General features: G+C 46.3%; 1 protein-coding gene across 1 annotated transcript in view; it reads left to right on the top strand.

Annotated features, from left to right (window-relative positions):
• Urb1 (URB1 ribosome biogenesis factor) overlaps nucleotides 1-26,794 on the top strand; it is a 63,122-nt gene that overhangs the window by 5,284 nt on the left and 31,044 nt on the right. Inside the window, exons 5-22 of the mRNA XM_090348636.1 lie at nucleotides 2,130-2,226; nucleotides 5,200-5,285; nucleotides 7,301-7,435; nucleotides 9,922-10,046; nucleotides 11,148-11,343; nucleotides 12,713-12,850; nucleotides 13,357-13,530; nucleotides 14,259-14,388; nucleotides 15,373-15,489; nucleotides 16,148-16,260; nucleotides 16,878-16,997; nucleotides 18,978-19,094; nucleotides 19,786-19,924; nucleotides 20,381-20,551; nucleotides 21,335-21,528; nucleotides 22,656-22,874; nucleotides 23,324-23,503; nucleotides 24,978-25,833. Of these exons, the coding sequence (XP_090204762.1) occupies nucleotides 2,130-2,226; nucleotides 5,200-5,285; nucleotides 7,301-7,435; nucleotides 9,922-10,046; nucleotides 11,148-11,343; nucleotides 12,713-12,850; nucleotides 13,357-13,530; nucleotides 14,259-14,388; nucleotides 15,373-15,489; nucleotides 16,148-16,260; nucleotides 16,878-16,997; nucleotides 18,978-19,094; nucleotides 19,786-19,924; nucleotides 20,381-20,551; nucleotides 21,335-21,528; nucleotides 22,656-22,874; nucleotides 23,324-23,503; nucleotides 24,978-25,833 (3,307 nt within the window). The remainder of the gene's footprint in view (nucleotides 1-2,129; nucleotides 2,227-5,199; nucleotides 5,286-7,300; nucleotides 7,436-9,921; nucleotides 10,047-11,147; nucleotides 11,344-12,712; nucleotides 12,851-13,356; nucleotides 13,531-14,258; nucleotides 14,389-15,372; nucleotides 15,490-16,147; nucleotides 16,261-16,877; nucleotides 16,998-18,977; nucleotides 19,095-19,785; nucleotides 19,925-20,380; nucleotides 20,552-21,334; nucleotides 21,529-22,655; nucleotides 22,875-23,323; nucleotides 23,504-24,977; nucleotides 25,834-26,794) is intronic.

Below are 26,794 nucleotides of genomic sequence, written 5' to 3'. Positions count from 1 at the left end.
AGGAAGGCCATTTTCTTTCCCTAGTATATTGAAATAGAGCCATCTCAAGTTGAAGTATTTCACTTTCTTTTGTATTGTAGTCTTCCATATTAACTACCTTTAAATACTTCGTTGTAGGCAGAGATGTCTAGATGTCAGTTTCTTTACTAAAGAAAGGAAATGTCAGGAACATGAAAAATCAGAACAGCATATGGCACCCCGTGTTTCTGGTTCAGCACTCCTATCTCTTCTCCTTGTTTTGAGCACCAATCCCAGACTAGAATTCAGAATCTGATTTCATCACAACTATCTTTAAATCTCATTTCAGTCTCCCCTGGCTTTTTTCATGCCAGTCAGTTGTGAAGATGCTGATTGCCAAAGTAATTTCTGTGTTTGCGGGATGTATTAACATTGGGGAGGGAATTACTAAAAGCCACCTGAAGAATACAGATTAAAGCTATAGTCATCCAGCCAAAGAAAGCATTGTTAGAATCCTTTGCCAAAAAGTAGCTGGAAAACATGCTTTGGCCTATTTTAGAAAATGTTTTGCAGAACAAGTTGTGAAGGCTCTGGACATTTCCTTCCTAGGCTAGCAGCCCTCCCTGTGAGGTCACAGTAAGAATGTCCAGTGGCATTGGGATGACCTTGGGGGATATGCCCAAGGTGGCTGTGTGGGAGCTGTGAGAGTGGCTAGCTCTAGTATGTACCATGTCTACAGAATTCATCAGTTTGGCTCCTCCATAATAGAAGAATCTCAGATCCATGGTTGTGACATAGCAAGTAACAGGTAATAGCCAAGTTCCTTTTCATTTAGAGATGTATTGCTGGAGGACTCCCAGGAGGATGAAGTCCAACTCTGCTATGTATAATGATAAAAAAATCTAGAACGATAGGCCAGTGCTCCAAAGTGCTGACTCCTAGTCTATTACTCAGTCCTTCTCTCCTGTAAAAATAAAACAAAACTGTCAAAAGCTGGGCACTGGTGGCTCACCTGATATCCTAGCTACGTGGGAAGATGAGACTAGGAAGATTATGGCTTAATGTAGCCCACTCAGAAAAGTTCACCAGACCCATAGCTGGGCTTCTTAGCATGTTCCTGTCATCCCAGCAATGACGAGAAACCTAAAATAGATGGATCACAGTCTAGTCGTGTACCTGGGCAGGAAGCAAGATGGTATCTCAAAAATGGGCTACAAAAAGGGACTGGAGAGGCTGGGAGTTTGGCCTATTGGTAGAGTGCTTGCCTAGCATGCATGAAGACCCAGGTTTTAACTCCTTGGTACCACATGCATAGAAAAACCCAGAAGTTACAGTGTGGCTCAAGTAGTAGAGCACCAGCCATGAGAAAAGCCCAAGGACATGCTCAGGCCCCTGAGTTCAAGCCCCAGGACTGGCAAAAAAATAATTGAATAAAGATGTGAACAGGTTGTAGGGAAATTATCTTGAACAGTTGGTAAGATGCCTTCATGACTGCCTGCCCTGGCTTCCTTAGATGTACAACATTTGTCCTACGCTGGAAAGAAACACTGGTCAGGTGACCTATGTGACTGGCTCAGTTTGTTAGCTCCTGGTCATGGTCTTTGGGCCCTGCCATCCTGAGTTGTAGCTGGGTCTGCAAGATGACATGGGCTTTGGTCCTGGAATTACAGACCCAGTTTGTAATCTGAAACATCTGTGCTGTGGTTTCTGGTGTGAGTTAATAACTTTAGTGTAATGTCTAATAAAAACCAGACATCACCACATTCGCTCATCAGAAACATCCCAGTCTCTCCATTGTCTCTAGATTTTCAAAAGCATGATGGGTTGTTTTTACTGATAAGTGAGAAGAAGGAGATGAATCTAGCTAGTCTGATCTCCTCTAGAGTAGTCCCTGGACCGAAGAATTAATGTGTTCCAGTTGGGGAAGGGACTCCCCATACATTTGTGTTGGAATAAGGCTTGAAAAAGAAGGAAGCATACAAAAGACTAAGGGGTGGGGACAGCACAGGGCTTTCCTTAAAGATTGAGGGCTGGTTTCCGATGTGTACCTCCTGATGATGGGATAGGACAGGTAGGTTGGTGACATGTGACATGTGCATGCTACTGTGTTCTTTGTCTCTTCTGTTTCTGTGTGAGGGTCAGGTGACATGCCGGTTTCCTTTGTCTTCCAGGGAGTACATGATGTCCGGCTGGCCTACATCCAGTTTGCCCTCTCCTTCTTAATTTCAGGTGATGACAGCACTATAGGGCAAATACTGGAACTGAAAGGTATGTGTTCCCCTGTTTGCAATTGTTCATTGGAAAAAAAAAAGCTGGGTGCAGTGGCTCACGCTTGCAATCCTAACTACCCAGGAGGCTGAGAGTTAAGGATTGCAGTTCAAAGCCAGCCCAGACACTAAAAAGTCCATGAGACTCTTATCTCCAATTAACCACCAGAAAACCGGAAGTGGTGCTGTGGCTCAAGGGTAGAGCAGTAACCTTGAACTGAAGAGCTTAGGGACAATGCCCAGACCCAGAGTGCAAGTCCCACGACTGACAAAAAAAAAAAAAGAGGGGCAGGGAGTGAGGCCTAGTGGTAGAGTGCTTGCCTATTGTGTATGAAGCCCTGGGTTCGATTCCTGGGTACCAACCACATACACAGAAAAATCCAGAAGTGGTGCTGGGGCTCAAATGATGCCCAAGGATATTGCCCAAGCTATGAGTTCAAGCCCCTGGACTGGAGAGAGAGGGGGGAGAGGGTGGGGAGAGAGAGGGAGGAAGAAAGAAAAAGTCAGCAGCCTTTGCAGCAGCAGGCACACAGGATGAGTGGAGGGCATTGCTTTGGGAGTACCATTCTGTACTGCTGGTCAGTGAATAGACACATTCCCGCGAGGCTTTGGCAGGATCACCACAACCTCTGAGACCAATAGGAAGCTTTATGGCTTTTAGCACCAGAGGACACCCATATTCCTAGCCCTGGTTACTTGGCTTTCTCTAGTAATTGCATTATCAGTGTTTATAATGTTTATGGGGCTACTGTGTAGTTTAGTGGTAGAGTACGTACCTCTTTTTCTTTTCTTTTTTCTTTCTTTTTTTTTTTTTCTAAGGCCCCACGTTCAGTTCCCAGGACCTCCGTAAATAAAGTTGAGTTTGGGGGCCAGGAGTATGACCTAATGTTAGGGCCTTACCTAGCATGCATGAAGCCTTGAGTTCGATTCTTTGGTACCACATATAAATAAAAGGCTGGAAGTGGTGATAATAATAATAAATAAAGTTGAATTTCTATGGTCCCTTGCAGCTGAATACAGGCGTTCAAGGGAACTCCAGTTTGACCTTCTGATGACTTTTCCCTTGAGCAGAATATGTAGTATGTAGTTCATTATGTCATTAGGGCCACTTTTGGTTTATGAAGAATCACAGTAGGATAATAACTGACAACATCTCACTTAGCATCAAGCATTTGCTCAGTAGAATCCTGGAATCATTCACTTCCTGGGGTTTGGGCTAGAAGAGTCTCTGGTTGCAATAGCCTAGTATGACCAGGTGTGTAGCTCTTCTGTCTAGCCCAGGAAGGACACCTGGGCTCCCTGCAGAACATGTGAGTGCAGTGGTAGCCAGTCAGTGCATTGCCAGCTTGATCAGTTCTTTCCCGTTCTCCACTGTGGCAGAGTGTCACAAGAGTGTCAGTGTCACCATGGCACTGGTTCAGGATGCCCTGCCAAGGCAGAGCTGGGAGTTTTTTCTTGTCCATGGATCATCTTGATCATCATCCTTTACCTGAAGGGTGGTGGGTACCCCTTGACAGTGCCAGAGCCTGTCCCAGGTTTCTTAGCAAAGGAAGTTTGGCCTTAAGCAATAAAACTACTCAAATGCTCGATTTGCCAACTCCAAATGTGGCACCATTTGTCTAAAGGAACAAAGATGTGAGTAGAGGTTAGGCTAGGTTAGTTGAAAAGTGGAGCTCTCCTAGCTACCTAAGCAAGGGATGGGCTGAGCATTTAGAATGCTGGTCAAAAAGGAATGTGACTATTAGAGGGGCTTTGGGAATGTGCTCACTGCCACCAGAGCTCTTTGGTAATGAGTAATGGGATGTAGGTTCAGCCATAGCAGCTGTTAATTGTAGTATCATTTCACTGCAGATTAAATAGAGCAGTGTGACTGCATTGAAGGCCAACAGGCAACTTGGATGTTAACAGTGTTTGCTTTTGAATATAAATTAGGGTTCATTTTGTTGTTCCTCTTATTGCTTTTTTTTTTTTTTTTGCCAGTCCTGGGCTTGAGCTCAGGGCCTAAGCACTATCCTTGGACTTTCTCAAGGCTAGAGCTCTACCACTTGGGCCTCAGCACCATTTCCGGATTTTTTGTATGTATGTGGTACCGAGGAATTGAACCCGGGTCTTCGTGCATGCTAGGCAAGCACTCTACCACTAGGCCAAACTCCCAGCCCTCCTCTTATTGCTTTTTTGTTCTGGTACTGGAGCTTAGGAACTCAGGACCTAAGCTGTCCCTTAGCTTTTTCACTCAAGACTGGCACTCTTCTCCTTGAGCCACAGCTCCACTTTGAACTATTTGATTTGGAGATAGAGTCTCGGGACCTGTTCTGCTTTAGCTGAATCCAAATCCTTAGATCTTAGCCTCCTGTGTAAACCACCAACACTTGATTTAGGGTTTACTTTGAATTTTCTCTTGGTTTGCCTATTTTCAGATTTTTCTTTTGTGGAAATTAGGTGTGTCGTATCATTAAGCATCTATTAGATAGGTAAGATTGTGATGGCTTTGAAACTTCAGACCAGTGTTTGCATAGCCTCCAGCTGTGTGGCTCGTTGTTTCCTTGGTAACCAAAAAGTATAAAGAGAAAATCAAAGAGCAAACATACAAACTGCCAACTCTGCCACCAACCAATAAGGTGACACCATCATTTTCAACATGTCTCTGAGTAAACTAAGCAAGACATTTTTTAGGAGACTTTTGTGTTGGCATGTATTGGAAGAGTTGTTTGCTTTACTTCTTGTAAGATAATAAAAGTAAAGTGGAACTAATGGCTACTAAGCCTCTTAAAGGTTTTATCATTGTTTTTCCTTTAGTTATCTTTGAGTTCTTAAGTTACAAAACTGGTTTTTTTCTTCTATGAACTTACAATATCAAGAAAGACAAAACTTAAAAAAAAATCCATGACTTTATTTACTGTACTACTACTTAAGCAGAAATATTCTCATTATTCAAATACTTCTGGAATTAATGCTTTGAAACTTTTCCTTTCAGAATTTATTCCTTGCATTTTTAGCTCGGGGATAAAAGAAGATCGCATTTCTACCATCAACATTTTGTTATCCACACTGAAAACAAAGGTATTTATGCTCCTTGCTCAGTGTTTCTGTTGCTTGTTTACTATCTCTGGATGAAGCAATCCACAGGGGTTTAAAGAGTTTTCAGGCAGCCGTTAGCCTGTGAGGGCAGGAGCTTCTTAGGCAGAAGCTTCTGTCTTGAATGGGGCATGAATCCAGGGGGTGAAGGTGAAGGGTGCCTTTTCATACCACAGGAGAAAAACTGTTAGGCAGCAATTATTTGGTAACCTACTCAAAACTATTTTTTGAGTATTATGTTGCAATGAAAATCTTATTTGCACATCTAGCCAATAGTCAGTTTGTGTTATGTCGTGTATTCTGCCTTTTTCAAATTTCTTAGAGAAGTTTGAAAGCTCGCTAAAAGGATCATTGTCTTTAATTCAGAGAGCCTTCAAATGATAAATTTGAAAACTCTGTGATCCTCCCAAATGAAAAACCAAGAAACACCAAGTAACTTTGAAAATGCCTCACTTTCAGTATTTAAAGCAGTGATTCTTTTTTTTTGTATATTTTTATTGTAATTAATAGAAGGCTTACATTATATTCACCAGATAGAAGGTGCATTACTTCACAAACATCAATACCCTTTTCTCATGTCTTGATCCCCATTTCCCTCCCCTCACCCCCCCCCCCGCCCCTCATCTTGTTTTCCCTGTTCAACTACAAATAACCAAATAAGCATATATACAATATATCAGATAACAAGGTGAAATACTGTAACCATATGAGATAACCAAGGGACAGCAAAAGAGATGAGAGATAACATAGTACATTAAGGACAAAAATCACTCATATGGCTTTTGTTTGTGTATCCTGAGGTCCCTTCATTTAGCCTCATACTGTATGTTAAAGCAGTGATTCCTAAAAATGTCAAGATACTTTGATTGTCACCCAGGAGAGATACAGCTGGCCCCTCATAGTAGAGATCTGTTATGCTGCTATACTGTAACACATTTACAACACTACAATCTTGCAAATAATGGCATTATGGCATTATAACATAACAGGGTTTTTTTTTTTTTTTTTTTTTTTTTACACCTCAAAGCACTGCTTCTCAGCAGTAGAGGGTACTGTTCTAGTAGTTTCCTGGTTGAAACTTTGCAGCCCCCTTCAAAGACAAGGGCTCTGGCACAGTGTGTTACAGGTCTTATGTATTATGGACCCCAGATTATAACTACTCTAAATGGAGTCTTTTATCAGTACCTTTGGGCATGGATTTGAAATAACAGAATTGTGCTGCCCTGCCACAGATTCTAGGGTAGCTCTGGATAAGGCTGTGAACCTGTACTGTGATCTTATTTGCAAGAACTATAGCCAGGTTTCAGCCATGTCAGAACACTTGGTGCCAGGATCTTGAGCCTTCCAGGGAATCACCAGAATAGGACACAGCCTGATTGTAAACAACAGGGCAATGGTGAAATAAGTTAGGCTCCACTTGCAGTGCAGAATAGAATTGAGCCCCTCCACAAAGAGACTCCAAAGGAATTTTTACTAATGTGGAAAAAGCATATACTTCATGAATGAAGCCACATATAAAAATAACCTTAGGCAAAAAAAGGTAAATCAATGCTGGGTGCTGGCAGCTCTCACCTGTAATCCTAGCTACTCAGGAGGCTGAGATCTGAGGATCATGGTTCAAAGCCAGCCTGTGCACTAAAGACGTTGAGACTCATCTCCAATTAACCACTAAAAAAATGGGAAGTGGTGCTATGGCTCAGGGACAACACCCAGGCCCAGAGTTCAAGCCCAACTGACCCCCCCCACCCAAAAATTAAAGGTAAATCAGTACTTAACTATTGTATGTAGTATGGGCAGGGCTGAAAGAAAGAACGAAAATGGTCACTGGGAGTCTCTTGAAATGATTTGGGAACATTGGTGAGTTCTGTATTTCTCTCTACAGCTTTTTTCCTTTTGCATTGACCGAAGTGCCATTGGCTTTGGTATTTTTCTACTTATATATAAAAAGTGTTATGTTAAAATAAATTAATTCTTTGTGCTATTCTTATTATCATCTTCAGGTAGTTCACAATAAAAATATCACAAAAACCCAGAAGGTGCGCTTCTTCACAGGACAGTTGCTGAACCACATAGCTTTGCTCTACAGCTGGAAAGGGACTGCTGATGTCTTACCAGACAATGTTGAGGATTGCAAGGTACATACAATCTTGTGGGCTTTCCTTGACCTTGTTGGTGTGTGAGCCTCACAAAAGCATCGCAGCTCCCCACTGGTTTTAAAGATAAGACCTACTTGATCTGATTCTTTTGAGTTGTTACATAGTTTAATTAATTCTCTACTATAGATGCAATTTAAAATGTTTATCTATTATTTATTTATTTTTTGACAGTACTGGGATTTGAATTCTGGGCCTGGTCAGTGTTCCTAAGCTTCATTTGCTCACAGCTAGCATTCTGTCACTTGAGTTACAGTGCCACTTCCTGCTTTTTGAGTAGTTTATTGGAGATAAGAGTGTCCTGGGGCCGGGAGTTTGGCCTAGTGGTAGAGTACTTGCCTAGCATGCCCAAGACGCGGGTTCGATTACTTGGGACCACATACATAGAAAATGCTGGAAGTGGTGCTGTGGCTCAAGTGGTAGAGTGCTAGCCTTGAGGAAGAAGAACCCAAGGACAGTGCTCAGGTCCCAGGATTGGGGCGGGGGGTGGGAGGGAAGGAGTGTCCTGGCATTTTCTGCCTGGGCTGGCTTCAAACCATGACTCTCAGATCTCAGCCTCTGAATAGGTAGAATTATAGGCATGAGCCACTGGTGCCCAGATTTTTTTTTTTTTTTTTTTGCCAGTCCTGGGGCTTGTACTCAGGGCTTGAGCAGTGTCCTTGGTCTTTTTCCTCATGGCTTGCTCTCTGCCACTTGAACCACAGCACTACTTCTGGCTTTTCTATGTATGTAGTACTGAGGAATTGAACCCAGGTCTTCATGCATGCTAGGTAAGCACTCTACCACTAAGACAAACTCCCAGCCTGACACCTGGATTTTTAATTTTTTTCATATATTTTTTAATTGTTGGGATAATGTATAGAGAGGTTACAGTAACATTTATCAATTAGTAGGTGCATTACTTCTCAAAAATTGATACCCCTTCTCATGTTTTTGTTCCCATTTCCCTCCCTCCGCTAAAGATTTTTAATACTACAACTTTAATTCTAGTCTTCAGGTTATGATAGTAAAGTTACTTTTTTTGTGCGGGAGGGGGGAGGGGTGGGGACGGTGGGATCATGGGGCCTGCGTGCTGTCCCTGAGCTCTACAGCTCAAGGCTACCATCCTACCCCTGAGCCACAGCCCCACTTCCCGTTTTTCTAGTGATTAATTGGGGATAAGATTCTCACAGTCTTTAGTGCCTGGGCTGGTTTGGAACCTTGATCCTCAGATCTCAGCCCCTGAGTAGCTAGGATTACAGGCGTGAGCCAGGGCACCCTGCCTTTTTTTTTTTTTTTTTGAGAGAAGGTTGTGGTGATACATAGTTTCCTAAGGGCTGGGAATATGAAACCAAGCCACTACTGGTTTGTTGGTTTGTTTATTTTTCCTTTTCCCTTTTAATTTCCTTTTTCTTTCTCTTTTTCATTTCATTTATTTATTTATTTTCTTGGAGGGGTGCTGGGAATCAAATTCAGAACCTCTCAGTTGCCAGGGAAGCGCTACCACTTGGCTGTCCACCCAGCCTTTTTCAGATAGTCTCTCACTTTTGCCCACCAACCTTGGACCTTGATCTCCTGTGTCTACTTCCCTTATGCCACCACTCCCCCTTCCTCCCCCTACTTGTTTTGGTGAAAAAACTATTCCTCCCTTTGGCTGAGTCATAATTTAATGTCCTCTGCAGGGCCTGCCTTACAACATGGGGATTCCTCCAGTCCTCTTTTCTTCTTCCATCTGTCTTTGAGAATTACAAAGCTTGTCTCTTTTACTTCAGAATCCTTCCTTGTTTAGGTGACCTCATATTTCCTTCCCTATTGAGGAGCATACTTTATTTTGTGATAATTCTAATGTTAACTTATTTAATCGTCTTTATTTCCCTCAGTGTGTTCATGGATGTGGACTTAGCTGTAGGAGTTTAGGACTCCTTTTTCCTTTAGGATGATTGACCTCTTACAAGCCTACTATTTTGCTTCCTTTTATCATGGTGACTTGCCAGTGTCCCTGTGTTTTGAACATGTTTTTGGACTCTAATTTACCAGGAAGCCCTGCAGGCTTAGTAAAATGTTCCCAAAGGTAGAATTGTAAGTTGAAGTCATTTTCAGACCTTCACAAACACAGTCTCTCTGGAGAGTCTTCTTTTATCTTGATGGATATGTGTTTGGGAGATTTTTTTGTCTACTTTTTGGAATGGTACCAGGTGTTTCAAGTGTTTTCTGAGTCATCACTGGGCAAATGACACTGTATTTTTTGTTGTTGTTTGTTTGTTTGTTTGCCAATCCTGGGGCTTGAATTCAGGGTCTGAGCACTGTCCCTGGGCTTTCTCAAGGACAGCACCACTTTTGGATTTTTCATGTATGTGGTACTAAGGAATTGAATCTTCGTCTTTGTGCCATTTGGCCAAACTCTCAACCCCATGTCTTGTTTTTATTCTGTAGCTATTACCAGGATTGTGTGCTTGGGGAAATCACCAAATTTTCTTAACCCCTAACAGATGTCAGCTGAGGAGGCAGGGAAGGCCATGGTGAGGGAACTCGTTCACAGCTTCCTGATGGATCTTTGCTGTTCACGCAAGCACGGCATTAGTTTTTATGATGCATCTCTGGGTACCTTTGGCAGGTAAAGTACAACTAGCGGACACCAGTGTGCTTATTAAAAACTCACTACATCCTGTCTGTCCACTGGGAATCAGTTAACTAATGGAATTGTAATAGGCTGCTGTCAGAATCGTGGACATGTTCTCACTCATTTTAAGGTTGTGCAGTTCATAGAGCTCTAGTTATTGCACAGTCTTGGAGGCGGAGGTTAAGGCAGCAGAAATTAGGAATATTGCTGTCATTTACTTGGAGATGGTGGCGTCTACTGTCTTCAGTTATCCTCCCATGCCAGGCCTCCCAGCTACCCTGAGGTGAGTGCCACTGTTGACCTCAGTTCTGCAGAAGAGGGACACAGGCATAGAGAGGTCTAGGCACTCACCTATAGTCATAATTATTTAATAGTATATCCTCCTCAGTGACAGGCTTCCAGTGAGGTAGGATGTCAGAATTGTGGTTTTTGCATTGTGTTTCCAATATTACAATTATTAATAGCATTTCATTAGTAAGGAAACAAAGTATGGGTCTAATGGTTCTAGTTTAATCAATTAATTGATTGTGCCAGTCCTAGAGCTTGAACTCAGGGCCTGGGTGCTGTCTCTGACGTTTTTGGCTCAAGGCAAGCACTCTACCACGTGAGCCACAGCTCTGCTTCTGGCTTTTTAATGCTTAATTTGAGATAAGTCTCCCAGACTTCCCTGCCTGGGTTGGCTTCAAACTGAGATCCTCAGATCTCGGCCTCCTGACTCACTAGGATTACATCCATGAACCATCGGCACTTGGGTAAGTTCCCCATTGTTTATCTAGGCAGACTACTAGCTGGCTGGGGAATAATAGCATGGCTCTTACCTTTAAAAATCAGATTAAACTCAAAGTTGGGAAAAAAAGAAAGTAGAAAAGGGAGCTGGTCAAAGTAGACTTCTCTGCCACTCAGAAGTAGGGGAGGAAATGCAGGCCCTCTGGAGGAACTCTGGAACCCAGAAGCCATGCAAACATCTCACTTGTTGCCCTAGGAAGCACTTTTCCCACCACCATGTCTGTACTCTGTCCCTGAGAGAGATTGCAATGCATGGGACCTGTTCAATTTTCCCTGCGCATCCCTATATTTTGTGTCTGTCCCCAACAGAGGAGGCAACCTGACACTCTTGCACTTCCTGTTGGGTTTGAAAAGTGCAGCAGATGATGAACTGGTGGCTGAGCTGGTGGTGAACATCTTGAAAGTGTGCCCAGATTTGCTGAACAAATACTTCAAGGAAGTCACATTTTCCTTTCTCCCAAGAGTGAAATCCACTTGGCAAAATAATATCAAACTGCTAAACAAGGTAGAGATCAGAGAATTTGTTACCGGGGCGGGAGGGGGAGGGCGGGGTGAATCTTCCCAGGGAGAAAGGGGATTTAGAGGATGTAACTTGGTTGATTTTCAGCTTGGTAACATTTTTGTGTTTCACTGTGCTGAAAGGTTTATTCGTTTTGAATCTGTCGATCTATAGGACAAGTACTTAGCAGATTGGGTTCAAGTCATTGGAACAGTTTGGAAAGCCAGGGAATGTGCTTAAGTAGGTATGCTTGAGTCCTCTCCTCTCAATGCGAGTGTAGGTTGAATGGTCCCATCTTAAATGATTGGGACCAGAAAGCCTTCAGATTTTGGTGGTTTTCAGTTTTTTAGAATATTTGTAGGGACTTTATTGGGTGAACAACCTTGGTCCAGAACTCTGAAATCTGAGTAATACATGGTATTACATTTTTTAATGTAGTGTTGGTGCTCAGAAAGCTTGAGGTTTTCAGGATAGGGATGCACAGCCCATATTCACTGTCAGTTTTTGGCAGGAATGCCTGGCTTGGTTAAGCTTTGCCCCTCTAGTTTATGACCAGTCCAGTGGTAAAACGCCTGTCATTGTTTTTTGCGCCATTGTCTACGCCTTTCACTCTACGGCTGGCTGGATATTATTTGAGCCACATCTCCTCTTCTGGGTTTTTGCTGATTAGAGAAGAGAGTCTTGCAGATTTTCCTCAGACCTCAGCCTCCTGGGTAGCTGGGATTTCAGGCATGAACCACAGCGCTTGGCTTGTATCAACCTGAATCCATGTGTGCTTCAGCTTCTATTTGAGGGCTCTAGCTGTGTCTCCAGGTGAGATAGGCACAGTGTTGGCCTAAGAAGCAGTTCTCTCTCCACCATGTCCGTACCCTATCCCTGAGAGAGATGCAATGCATGGCACCTGTTGAACTTTCCCTGCTCATCCCTACATTTTGTGTCTGTCCCCAACAGACGAGGCCACCTGACTTTTTTTTAGCTGTGGCCTGAGAGAAGTAGCCTCACTGAAATTCAATTTTGCCATCTATAAACACACTTTGAAAGAACACTTTCAGTGTTCCTACTCCGTAGAGTTGTCGTGATACTTTAAAAGGCTGACCTGGTTTCCAGCCGTCTTGAATTCAGCAGTGAATGGCAAGTGAGACCACAGTTGGCTGTAGCATGGTTATAGCTTCGTGTTTTCAGCGGCTCTGCGGACAACATGCCAGCCTCTACTCTGCATTTGGGGTTACTCTCAGTCCCTGTCCTTTGTGGTGAATCAGATCTTTATCATTGCAGTGGTTTGATTAAACTGCATCCCAGTTGGATGCTTATAATTAGCTTCAAGTTTAGAACTTTCTTCCAGCAATCTCTGCTTCCCCTTTTTACTTTTTCCTAGATCTACGAGGCCCAGCCAGAGATCTCGCGGGCACTCTGGACCAGAGAGTTCATCCCGTTGCCTCGGCTCCTAGCGATGGTGATGGTGACCACGGTGCCCCTCGTGTGCAACAAGAGCATGTTCACCCAAGCGTTAAATGTAAGATCATGCCTGGGCTGCCGCCTTTCTAGAACTTTCTTCCACTAAATCATCTGGCTGTATGTGAGATTGCTCTGGGAATGGCAGCCTGGCTGTATTTGACCGTGTTTAGTCAGGGAGTCTTTGAGACCTGGACTGGTAAACCATGAGTGATGTCCATCGATAATTGTAGTAGAGGCAGTCTGGTGGATTCTGGTGAGTTCTGGTGAGTTCTTGCTGCCATTAATGCAAGTAGTCTGTGTCTGCTAAGTGGTTGTAAGAGGTGGCAAAAGCCATAATTGGACTCCCATCTTGAGCAATAGCTTTCCTAGCAGCTGCCAAGGCCAGCCCTAGAGCTGGTTGGGGGAAAGGTCCCCAGGTTCCCTCCTCACACTGTGTAGAATCTGCCTGATTCATGTCACTTCTCTTCTAGTGCTGCATGAAGGACAGGGGGCCACTCACCCAGGCTTGGGGCATCTGTCCTCTGCCCAGGGACACCTGTGGATGTCATTCTCTTTTCTTCCCAGTTGGACAGCACACCAGTGAGACACACAGCTCTATCTCTTATTTCTGTCATTTTGAAGAGAGCTTTAAAAACAATTGAGTACTGCTTGAATAAAGATGTGTGGCAAGAATCAGGTATCTACACAGCTGGGATGATGGAAGAATTTGTGAAGCTCTTCAGAGAAGCCGTGAGCAAGGTGGGCACATATCCAGGCTTGGGATTTTCCCCACAGACCTCATTGCTCAGCACAGGAGGCTTGAAGTTCCCCAAGAGCACAAAAAGTGGAAAGTAAGGGATGGAAAGGCCAGCGGGTAATGCTGAAGATGGAGCATGTCACACAGCAGAGGCCTTGGGGAGATAAGAATTGAGATGACTCACTTGCTCTGTGTCTCATGGAAGCAGCGAGGTTCTGAATCTGGCTGCACCTCACATTTCACCAGAGGTCATGTCGACCCTTCCCCTCTCCCGCCTGCCTCTGTAAGAGGCAAGAGGGCTGGATGGCTACCCAGTCCCACCCACTCTTGTGTGGCGGCTCTGTTAAGAAAGACCGGGCTTCCACAAAGACCCGCACTCAGAGCCCAACGAAATGAGGGACGAGTTCCCCATGGAGGAGCCTGTTTCTTCTGTCTCCCTGTCCAGCTCAGGGGCAGGTGTCTTCAGAGTTAAATTTTGTTACAAGCCCTGTTTTTCTCATCAAATCCCTAGTGACTAAAGTCCTAGAAATTATACCTTAGAATAGATCGTACAGAGGTTGTAGATGTGCTCTCACCCTCCCTCCTGTCTTACTTACACACTTGTACACTACACTCACATTTCCATTCCTGCTCATTTATACTTCTTCCCCTTGTTTTCCTTTTTAGTATCAGTTCATTTCTTCTCATGGTGCAACATGACTGATGTTTTGCTTTTTTTTTCCCCATTTAGATTTTGCCAGACTTGAACACTATTGTATGGGTCTGGCAGTCACTTAAAAAGCAGGAGATCATACAGGATGACAAGAAAGGGAAGAAGAAAGATGACAAGACTCCAACTGCCCAAGAGGCTGTCCAATGTGGTGAGGGCTTTGGGAGCTCTGCTGTTCGTGGGGGACAGATGACAGGCAGCGTGGGACAGCTGCAATGGAGCATCTTCATGCAGTTAGGATTTAGGCCCCTTCAGTTCCCGTATCTTTTTCTTTTCTTTTTGTGGGTCATGGGGCTTGAACTTGGCCTGGGTGTTGTCCCTGAGCTCTTCAGCTCAAGGCTACTGCCCTACCCTTGAGCCCCATTTCCATTCTTCTAGAGTTTATTTGGAGTCTCAAGTCCTTTTGTGCCCAGGCTGGCTTTGAACCTTGATCCTCAGATCTCAGCCTCTTGAGTAGCTGGGATTATAGGCGTGAGCCTCCTGCCTGTGTCACCTTCAGTTCCTGTATATTGTATCCCATTTTGCTCAGGGAAAATAATTACAATTAGACAGGCGGGCTTGGTGCCTCACGCTTGTAATCCTAGCTACTCAGGAAGCTGAGTTTTGAGGATGTGGTTCAAAGCCAGTCTGGGCACTAATGTTCATAAGACTCTCATTGCCAATTACCCACTAGCAAACTAGAAGTGGCCTTGGGGCTTCAGGGATAGGATGGTAACCTTGAGCTGAAGAGCATAGTGCCCAGGCCCAGAGTTCAAGCCCCATGACCACAATAATAATAATTACAATGGAATTAAAGATTAATTGGTGTGTGTGTGTGTGTGTCTGTGTCTGTGTCTGTGTCTGTGTCTGTGTCTATCTGTCTCTCTCCCTCTGTCTTCCCCTGTCTGTCCTGAAGCTTGAACTTGAGGTCTGGGCACTGTCCTTGAGCTTTTCTACTCAAGGCTAGTACTCTATCACTTGAGTTACAACTCTACTTCTGGTGGTTTTTTTGGGGTCATTAATTGGAGATAAGAGTCTCATAGGCTTTCTGCCTGGGCTGCCTTCAAACCATGATCCTCAGATCTCAGAGCTGTTCCCCTGATTAATGACAAAGCATGGTATGGTTCCTAGTTCAGACCGTTTTCTTTTGTTGCAGATGATGCAGAAACCATTCTTCTGAAAGCTGTTCTGCTCCAAGTCATATGCCTGTACCAGAAGGTGGTTCCCCTCGTAGTCATGCAGTACAACTTTGACTTCAGCAAGCTCCTGAAAGGTGGGGCTCAGGGACTGCACACAGCATCACTTTGTCTGTTTATATCTCATAGAAGAAACATGCTTGTCTGGTCTTGGTTCTTTAATGTTTATTATAATTGGGCCCACAGAAGATTATCTGGGAATGTATATAAGCTATTGAAATCATCCTTTGCAAGAGCTGTTATTAGATTTGTAACCATTTGAAAGTATGGAGGTCCCTTTGCTGTTGGAATATGAGATTCATCAGAATGTAGCCATTTAAGGTGTATTAGCTATATCTTTCCAACCAAAGAGAACTCCCAAGACCAGGCTAGTGAATAAGGAGCCAGAGGCTGTCCACAGAATGCTTACAGTCTAGGTATCAAGGCCTTCCCTCCATAATCAGAGCCATTCATGCAGGGCCACACCAGGAGACAGTGGGGTGTAGCGAGGTCACCTGGGCGTAGAAGGGCTGTTTGAACAGGTGGAATTTGGGCATTTGGTTGAAGGATTCAGATAGACTGGGGTGTCAGGTGTCAGGTGAGATAAGCCTCCTGTACCATTAATGAACAAATAGAGGACCCAGAACAGATTCAGATCTTTTTTTGCCTTTCCTCTTCTGGTTCTGTGGGCCTGAGAAGCAAAAGGTAGGCACCAGCCTCTTGTGACTGTCCCTCTTTTCCTCACTGTGTCCACAGGTGTCATCTGCGAGCAGGGCCTTGGGGAGGAGGCCCCTCCCATCCTACAGCACCACATGTTAAAGGTGGCCCTGGAGCTGCCTGCCAGCAAATTTTTGTGGTTAAAGGCACAGGTAGGAAGCAGAGCACTCCAGTCTTCTGCGCTTAGCTTTCCTGCTGGACTTGCTGGCTTTTGCCTCAACACTTTTATATTTCTTGGCATTTAAAAGGGCTTGGGGAAATAACATATACTCCTTTCCCTTGTGCTTACCCAGAAGGACTTGAGTCAGAAGTAGACACTGCCCTGGCAGATGGCCGAGGCTGGTGGGAAGGTGTGCCAACAGCACTAGCAGTGTTTGCATAGCATCTTCCAGTACTTGGGTGCAGTGGCTGTTCACCAGGGTCTGTGATTGCAGGATAGCTCGGTGCCATGGGCAGGAAATGACCGATGGAACCTTGCCTCATCTCAGTGTGTCCTTCTTTAATGACTTAGATTTTATGTGAGATTTCTATATGGAAGCAGTCGTATGGAAATGTATGTTGGCATTTTCACCGTGGTGTTATTTGGAGGTTGGAATGAATTTACCTGATGTCCTACAGGCAGTGTCCCAGCAGTGAGCAGAGATGGGGGGCCTGCCAGCATGCTGCCGTGCACTTGTCTATTAGCCCAGCAAGTGTGGCCCTCGTTCTGGTTATAGCATGTATAACAGTGATCCTTGAGTCTGTATTGAGAGCCATGTTCAACCTGTAGGAAGGCCCCGATGCAGAACTCATAGGAGGAGAGCGGTCAGTGTTTTACTTGCTGATGAAGATGTTTGGGTCCAGCAGCCACGTGCAGCTCAAGTCACTCACCAAACTTCTGATCATGAAGGTGAGTGCTCTCCTGGCTTGTAATGCTGAAGCATCTATGTGCTTCCTCCTGACTACTGAATGTCTTAATTTGTATTATTTATTTAACTTTAATTATTTATTTGATGCCACTAGGGCCTTGTGCTTACTAGGCAGATGCTCTGCTTCAGCCAGGCTTCCAGCTCCTTTTTGACTGAGTTTATTTTTCAGGTGTGGTCTTACATTTTGTACATGAGCCTGTGATCTGCCTACCTTTTGCCTTCTACCTAGGACCTAGGTGTAATGAGCCTGTAGATTTTTATATAGAATGGAATATATTCTGATTTGTCATGTCTTTTTTTGTTGTTGTTGTTTTGCCGGTCCTGGGGCTTGAACTCAGGGCCTGAGCACTATCTTTGGGCTTTCTTAAGGACAGCACTCTACCACTTGAGCCACAATCCCACTTCCAGCTTTTTCTATGTATATGGTACTGAGGAATCTAACCCAGGGCTTGCTTCCTGCATGCTAGGCAAGTACTCTACCACTAGGCCTAACTCCCAGACCCTTGTATGTCTTATAGTTACATTCCTAAGAGGTCACATAGTGAACTAGGTAAAGTGGACTTTGAGATCTAACTTTTAGATTTTAGCCCTGGCTCTACTCCTTCCTGGGTAGCATTGGCAAAATGCTTAACTTTCTTATCTTACTTTTCTTTTTCTTTGGTTTTTGTAGGTCGTGAGGCTTGAGCTCAGCCTGGGCGCTGTCCCTGAGCTTCTCAAGGCTTCCGCTTTACCCCTGGGCCTGGGTATTGTCCTGAGCTCTTCAGCTCAAGGCTACCACCCTACCCTTGAGCCAAGCCCCCCTTCCCATTTCCTTGAGATTCATTAGAGATAAGAGTCTCAGGTTCTTTTGCGCCCAGGCTAACTTTGGCCCTTGATCCTCAGATCTCAGCCTTCAGAATAGCTAGGGTTACAGGCGTGAGCCACCCACCAGGCTTGAACCTAGTTTTCTTTTGGTGAATGGGGATAATAAAGCCTTGAGTGACAGAAGATTAAACAAGATAAAACAGTAGCTTCTGATAGATATAATAAATACTATATTTCACTTTGTTAGGGGAACTGTTTATAGCTCAGCCTCTTCCCTTAACTCCAGGCTCTGAGCCCTTTCTGGAGGTTTTCGAGCTTTTTCACCTTTCCGGTCACCTATAATATAGGTGTCCTCAAAGTCTTCAGAGAAGAGGACTTGGGCACTTCTTCTGGATATGTGGGACTCCCTTTTCCAGGGCTACCTCAGGTCTTACTGTGGCCATAAGGAGTCTTTATGCCTCATTTCTGCTGTGTAGCAGACATGCTTTACACATCAGTTACAGTTTTTGGGGTGTAAACATGAAGGGCTGATAATCTTGCTGTAATTTGTCCTTATCTCCTGAGCTACTTGAAGAAGTAGCTGTCTGAGTCGGGGCTTAGGTCCTAGATGTTTATCTGAAAATTCTGGTAGAAACTCAGTCCCCTAAATAGCAGTTGAATCTTTTCCTTTCTTACAGATTTGGGAAGTGCAAAATGGAGTTAAATTGTCTGTGACAGGACAGCAGTGATCTCTTTTCCTTGTGTTCTTTGACAATGGGGATGTAATGGGGATGTGAGTTTAAAGAACATCCTGCAGGGACTGGGAGCATGGCTTAATGGTCGAGTGCTTGCCTAGCATGCAGGAAGCCCTGGGTTCAAATCCTTTGTACCTCATACACACAAAAAAAGCTGAAAGTGGTGGTGCTATGGCTCAAGTGGTAGAGCACTAGCCTTGAGGAAAGCCCAAGAACAGTACCCAGGCCCTGATTTCAAGGTCCAGTACTGGAAAAAAAGACAGGAAGGAAGGAAGAAAGAAAAGAAGGACAGACATCCTGCAGTGTGGTCACCTTGGCCCGCCCCTTTGCTTGCTCACTCCCTGGCCTCATGTGGCCTGCTGCACGAGAAGTCATGGAAAGCAGTTCCCCTCTGACCTGTTCACCTTGTCTGCTTGCCCACAGATTCTGCGAGACACGGGTGTGTTTGAGCACACCTGGAAGGAGCTAGAGCTGTGGCTTGGGCATGTGGATAACACTGCGGAGCAAAGCCGAGAAACCGTCATCCAGTTTCTAGAACGAGTAAGCACAGGTGTCCATGGAGGGAATGTGTGTGGGTGGACCACAGCCCTTTCTCTGGTGTGCCTGAGGTATCGGATGCGCCAGCATAGCAGGGCTCTTATCCTAGCTCATGTCCTGGGTCTGCTGAGGGTTCAGAATCTACTCAGCTTTAGATAGAATATATTACAGAATTCTAGACAGAATACTTTACATTTATGCTGTTTATTTTCCTTTGAGAAAGTGTTCTTGAATAAGATGATCCTAAACGTGATGTGAAATATAACATATACCAAGAACAGTTAGCTTTTTTTTGTCTGTCTGCCAATATTGGAGCTTGAACTCCCTTGGCTTTTTTTGCTCAAGGCTAGCACTACTACTTGAGCAACAGCTCTAATTCTGGACTCTTTTTGGATAATTGAGATTAGAGTCTCATTGATTTCCTGTCTAGGCTGGCTTCAAACTTGTGATAAAATTACCATTATTGGAAGTGGTACTGTGGCTCAAATGATAGAGTGCTAGCCTTGAGCTGAAGAGCTCAGAGATAACGTAAGCCTAGAGTTCAAGCCCCATGCCTGACCAAAACAAAACAAAACAAAACATTACCATTCTTACTTATTTTAGTACCTCCCTTGATTTAAAGAAGTAACATAGTGGGGCCTTTTTTCCTCTCTTTAGTTGTAACTGTCTAAATGTTTACCACTTATCTGTTCAGGTTTTATTGACGCTGGTAGCGAATCCTTATCCATATACAGACAGAGCATCTGACTTTGTCCAGGAAGCCAGCACACTGCAGGCCACTGCAGGGAAACAAGATGCTGATGACATCAGCATTCCCGTCTCTCACATTGATGGTAGGTCCTTGCCACCCCCGCTGTTGGGTTTTTCACTTGAGCCCCATGTGCTGCCCAAGTCCTCCAGATCTCAGCCTCATGAGTAGCCTGGAGTACAGACATGAGCCACCAACACTCAGCTTAAAGTCTGTGTGCTGGTCTGTGCTTAAATACTTCCAGAATTTGGCTTGCTTGAATATCTAATATTCCTGGCTTCTTATATTTCTTGAGGAAATACCATTTTGTCATCACCTTAGCTGAATATCCCAAATTTTGTCAAAGATTGTAAAGAGTTTATGGGCAGTGTCTACATCTGTTTAGGATGAAACTCTACTCAGCCTAAGAGAAGTTGAAGTTGATTTTTTTGGCTGCTTTTTGTTTGCCCGATTTCTACTTTTGGTTCTACCTTTCTGTGGATTTGTTCTGGGATTCTTCAATGTCTCTTGGCTTAGCTGGGCTTCCCTCTTTAAACCTTAGATGTTCTCGACATGGTGGACGTGCTGGTGGAGGGCAGTGAAGGTTTGGACGAGGAAATTGGCTTCTTGTTAAATGAAGACATGGTTCTGCTCACATTCCCATTCAGTGCTGTGGTCCCTGCAGCCCTGGAAGCCAGGAATAAGTTGCTCCTTGGAGCAGAAAACAAAGCAGGTACTATGGACAGTCAGGGTGTTGGCTATAGCAGGTGGCTGGACCCTTGGGGAATGGGAGGTGCAGTTCCAGGGGCTGAGAAAACAACATGGGGGAAAACCTAAAGCAGAGAGAGTTGAAAATGGCCGAGAGTGGTAGCTACCCAGCCCCAGAGCTGAGCATGTGGGAACATCTTCTGGGAAAGTGGTCATCTGAAAGATGATTTGCTTGTGTTTCACTGCTCGTTCCTGATACCATGATAAGGTGTCATTCATACTTTGAGTTTTCCAGGGAGCCCAGGCTTTGTGCCATAGCAAATGTATGACCCCATTTGTCTGTGATTTATTTACAGTACATGCAGGTCCCTTTCCTGACCTTGGCAGGGTTCAGAGAATCCAGATTGCTCTTCTGGGTGGCTAGAAAGTGGCCCAGAGTTGTTCCTGGTGATGGCTTTCCCTGTTGATGGCTCTACCATCCTGACATGAGGCCTAGAGGGTCACTGTGGAAAGGGAAGAAGTCTTGGCCTGACTTAGGCATGTAGTCACACCTGGCCTGCTAGAGAGCTTAGTTGCCAGGCAGAGAAGGAATTGGTGATGGGTCCTAGGTCCAGGTGGTTTTATGCATAGGGCTCTATTTCTGACCACATGCCAAAAGGAGCCAGGGACGCTTGGAGGGTATCCCCTTCCCTTCCCCTGTGGGCATGAAACCCCTGTGGAATGGTAGGGATATGGCATTTATTTGGGTAGTGAAGCCAAGAAGGACACTTCTGGTCCATCCTTGCCATCCAATCTGTTTCCTCCCTAGGGGAGAGTATCGTGGCCTACCTGACAGCTGTGCTGACTGATGTCCTCCACAGCCAGCGGGACCCCCTGGCTCTATGTCTTCTGCTTCAGGCCTATGACAAGTTTGACCCTCCAGGTCCTGCTTGCTTTCAGCAGCTTTCCCAGTTCAACAGATACTACAGCCTCTGGATCCCAGAGCAAGCCCGGGAGGCCGGGGTAAGCTGCAGTCAGGGCCCTTGCCAACGTGCTCTTCCCATGGGCAGCTGTGTGGTGATTTGTTTGCTGGGTATTTTGAGACTATACTAAGAGTAGTATGTATTTTAAGCCATTTAACCTACCAAGAATTCTGAGAGATGGGTGAAGACTCACCACTGTTCACACACGTGGGTGCAAAGCATTTCTTCTACCAATTGTGATGAGTCTGGGTTTGGGTTAGGCCCACTCCTAAACTTTCTTCTCCACAGAGGCCAAGGTTGTGTCCAGAAGGTGGTTTGTGTATGGAAGTTCAGTGTTGCCCTCCTAGGTGCAGTCAGCCTCGGCCCTGAGATGGGATGGGACCTGAGAATTTGTGTTTGTCACACTGTCTAGGGCAGTGTTAAACCACACTGGTCCTAGGACCACTCTGAGACACACTGATTCTCCCAGCACACAGAGCCTCGGGTTTGCCAGTCTAAGACATTGAATGTTTGAAATTATTATTCTGTAACCTGCATGGGGTAAGAAGGCAATTTGGGGGCTGGGAGTTTGGCCTAGTAGTAGAGTGCTTGCCTAACATGCACGGATACCCGGGTTCAATTCCTTGGTACCACATACATAGAAAAGTCAGAAGTGGTGCTGTGGCTTAAGTGATACAGCCCTAACCTTGAGAAAAGCCCAAGGACAGTGTTCAGACCCTGAGTTCAAGCCCTAGGATTGGCCCCCTCCCCCAAAAAAATGTTTGGCGATTATGTAGAAGAAAGAAAAATTGCTATATAAAGTACAACAGCCCTAGAAAGCTTGTTCTATTTCCCTGTTCCTTGGACAAGACATTCTGACGTGGGGGACAGTAGCTCACAGTGTGGGCTGCGCTACAGGATTTGCCTTCCCAGTTTCCCATGACTCATCCTGGGACCCTGTCTCCAGGGCACTGGCTCCCGTGGCCCTGTGGGTCTCTTCCTAACCCCACTGGGTGCATTCATCTGTACGAATGTGAGTAGGAAGATACAGAACTGAATTAAGTAAAATGCACATGGCCTGGTTTTTGAAGTTTGATCGGATTATCTGAAGTGTGTATATCACCTGTCCATCCCATCCTCTATCCTCCATAGTAATGAGTCTTTTTTCTCTTTTTCCATATCCCCCAGCCACTGCAGGGATCTCACAGCCCTGGACCCTCCCCTTCCCCCTCAGCCTCCTGCTTCTCTGCCCTGCTGCGGGTGGCCTATGAGAGCCAGACGCTTGGGGATGAACCTGTTCAGACGCAGCTGCAGGGCGCCATCCCACACCTCGCCCTGGACCAGGCCTTGTGCCCAGTCAAGCAGGTGCTGCTCTACCTCAGGAGCACTGTGGAGAACTTCGGCCAGGTTAGCACTCTCCCTCCAGCCCCTTCTCTCAGCTACGTCCCCGTACACAGTTTCTCATGGCCCCTAGGGCCACGGGGTAGGCTTGTGGCTCAGGAACCTGGAGTCTCAGGTCTGCAGCTTCCACAGCGCTTGAGACGGGCTGTCAGCTGATAGCCTAGGTCTACCTCCTGGCTGGCCTTCCCTCTTTCTTTCTCAAATTTAATTCGGGAGCTCCCTGTTGAGCTTTTCCTGGTGTGCTTCATAGACCTTCTCTTGGGCTTTTGAGCCATGTACGCCTTTGTATGTCTCAAGTTTAGGAAGACAAGTCTCTTACCTGAGAGATGACTTGGGGCAGGACTTAGGAGCCACTTGCTCAGGTCTTGGCACCTCAGCTCATCCCTCCCAGTCTCCCCTGTCCTTGTGTCTGTCGTTCTTCCTCAGCTGAGCTTATGCGGTTCTCACCCTCCTAGCTGGGCAGAAGTGCCGGCCCCCCGCTCCTGCAGCTCTTCCTGGAGCTCCTCACACGCCTGGTTACCCACTTCAAGGAGCTGGATGCCCAGAACCAGCAGAAGTGTGAGGCTGCCCAAGCTGAGACTGACCTCTTCCTGGACATGGAGTCCGTGGCCTCTCTGGAGTTGGCCAATAACCAGGTACTGCTACCCTCTCCTGTGGGCAGCCAAAGCACCTTCCATAAGATCACAAGAGTGGCTTCTTTGCATTTCTGGTTTGTAGGTAGTGCGACTTGAACTCGGGACCTCATACCACTTCAGCCCTTTTTGCTTTAGGTTATTTTTCAGATAAGATCTGCACTTTTGTCTATGATTAGCCTGGACTGCTATTCCCCTACTTTAGGTCCTTTAGCTAGGATTACAAACATATGCCATTGTGTCTGGGTTGTTTATTTCTGATTAAAAAAAAAAAAATCATACCTGCAAGAGAAAATTAGAGAAACAGAAAACTAGCAAAGATGCTACAGACCATCCGTGATCTCCACCTGGGGTTGAGAAGGCTTTGTCTGGACTGTCATTCTCCCAGTCACCCCACCTCTCTAGACAGCTCTGCTTGGGGCCCTGAGCCTCTTGGGGGTCAGGGTGAACATTTTCCCCTGAGGGACTGCGCCTGTGCTGACCAGGTAGGCACTGGGCGGCCTCCCGAGCGCATGTGCACGGGAAGCAGCCTGCTCCTGGGTAATCATGCACTGGCCGCTGTCCAGCTCGCTCTTGCTGTAAAATGTGGGTATTTTACTGCATCCAGGAGACAAGCATGTTTGTGATTCTGTTGACACAGGTGACTTCTTTCTTGCTGTGTCCCATTGGCTTTCTGGGAGGTGTGTCTTCTTGGCAGCTAGCTGGCAAGGCTCTGATAGGGCAGGTGATAGCTAGGCTTCTTTCCTTCCTTTAAGAATGAACCAGGTAAGGGTACCTGCTTGTGTCCCTTGGGACTGGTAGAGTCCTATCAGCCAGGCTGTGTAGGACAGTGGGTCCCAGTCCAGCAGGGGCACTGCACTGCTTCCCAGTCAGTGCTTCAGCTCAGTCAGCTGGACCAGAAATCATTTCATAGAGTCACTTAAAACCTGTTCTTGTGCAAGTAGAAATGGGCTTGGCTTCATTTTTGGGTTGGGGACATTTTGCAGTGGCTTAAACCCAATCCAACTGCCTCAAGATTTGATCTGAGCTGTGACTACTCTGTCCTATGTAGGAGACACCAGAAGGCAAGGCTGCCAGAGAAGGGTCATGGTTGGACTTGCCTTAATCACATTTTACCATGTTTGCATGGCTCGGTCCCTCCAGTGAGGGACTTAGGACAGCAGTCTGCCACAGAAGTCTACTCTGGCTACTTTCATCAGATCCACACTCATGACTCTGCACGGGCATAACATCCTTGCCTGGCCTGCATGGGCATGCCAGGGAGGCTGTGGTAGCCATGCACAGTGCTAGGGTTGTGCAATGTGGGGGTGTGGAGCGGGGGAGCAACTGGATGCTGTGAGCTCCCTTGGGAGGGGCACTGGACACAGTGGGGGATGGGTGAGTTACCAAGGCCACATCCTCCCCTGTCTCGCTAACAGCTATCGCCCTGCCTAGTCCTGTGCCTCTCTTGAAGTCTGTCCTGGTCCCTGTCTTTCAGACGCTGGAGGAGGTGCTGGCGGCCATCCTCAGACACCCTACGCTGGAGGGCTGGTTTCTCGCCCTGGAGCAGCAGTCCCTGCCCCCTCACACACTCAGCCCCGTCCTGGTGAAGCTGCTGGCAACCCACTTCAGTGCAGGGGTCCTGAAACTGCTGGTGGTGAGCGCCCCAGTCCTCCACAACATGGGCCAGCGGGGCCTCCTGGCCAGGTACTCGGAGGCCATTGCTCAGAGTGTGTTGAGAGAGCTTCGAGCCAGGAAGACAAGCGCAGCCACGTCGCCACCTAAGACCCTGCCACAGCTGGAGGCCCTGCAGCAACTCCACCCATACATGGAAGGCGCACAGCTCCGTGAAGTCATTCTGGCCCTGCTGGGCCTGCCCGAGGCCCACCTGCTGGCCCAGCGGCCCATGAAGCCCCCAGGGAAAGAGAGACACCTGAGTACTCTGGGCAAGACCCTGGTGAAGCTCTTGGCCAGCAGCCCCCAGGACCAGTTGCAGAACAGTGAGCTCTTCTGGTCAGCTGAGTACGTGCGAGGCCTGGGGGCTCTGCTCCCCACACTGGCCATGGACGAGTTGGACTCTGTGTTCCTCCACACTCTTCAAAGAGACCCCATGCTGGCCTCCGTCGTGGTGGCCAGCCTGCTCGACTACTGCCTGGCCCGGAGGACACGGGTGGCCTTGGACATTGCTGGTCTGCTCCTGCAGCAGAGCACCACCCACCTGCTGAGGTTTGAGCGGTGGTGTGGACGGCCTGGTGTGGGACACAACCTGCGAGAGGACCTGGATGGCTTCCTTCCCCTCATCCATGTGTACCTCCAGCACAGGGTCCAGGGGCCCTTTGCTCGACCACTGAGAGGTAAAAGAGAAGCTGGCTTTGAGCCACTGAGAGCTGTGGGCTGAAGAGGCTAAGAGGGTGAACTGGGTGATATTTCTAACCCTGCAGCTCCCCCGTCTGGGCTGGGCTTAGATCTGTTCCTCCTTTGGGGTCTGAGTGGTTTTGAAGATTAAGAAAACCAGGTACTAATAGCTCTCACCAGTATTCCTGGCTCTGGAGGCTGAGATCTGAAGCTCATGGTTCAAAGCCAGCCTGGGATGAAGACCATGAGACTTACCACTCATTAACCACTAAACAAAAAAAACCCAGAAGTAGAGCTCCTGGCTCAAGTGGTAGAACACTGGCCTTGAGAGACAAAGTGAAGGGACAGCCCCCCAGGCTGTCAATAATGTCACCAAGAAAAAAAATGGAAAGATTGAAAGAAAACTGAGACATTCCCAACACCTCCTGTCTCTTGGAGTTATAAAGTGAGTTATGGCCCTAGTACCCTGCCAATTCCAGGTTAACTTGAAGTAGGGCAGGGGGCAGTAGTTGGAAGTGTTCTGGGTTAAGGGAAGTGTTCAGGCTAGGCCATTTTTGTCCCACCCTCGCCACGTTGGGGGATGCTGGTGAGCGTGTATGATGTCATGGCGGTCATAGAAGGCCTGATGGAATTCTCAGCTAGCACACTTGAGTTGATCACATTTAATTTAATTTCACTTTAGTGAATATTTTTCCACTCACTACTTTGCTTCTGCCTTGTGTAGCTTTGTATCCGTGGTGACAGCTGTTTTAAAAATTTAGAACAAGACTGGGGATTTAGCTCATTGGAAGAGCACTTGCCTTACAAATGCAAGATCCTGAGTTTATTCCTCCGCTCTGGGGGAACAAAGGGGGAGAACAACCCAGCTAACAGAAGCTGTTCAGCCAGCAGCTGTTGACGGCCTATCCTTACCTCACTCCCGTCTCATTCTGTGCCTTTGGCGAATGGTGCTCGTGGAAG

The sequence above is a fragment of the Megascapheus bottae genome, chromosome 1 (genome assembly GCF_031878675.1).
Source record: "Megascapheus bottae isolate mThoBot1 chromosome 1, mThoBot2.hap1, whole genome shotgun sequence".
NCBI classification, from domain to species: Eukaryota; Metazoa; Chordata; class Mammalia; order Rodentia; family Geomyidae; genus Megascapheus; species Megascapheus bottae.
This window is presented reverse-complemented; position numbering and strand designations above follow the sequence as displayed.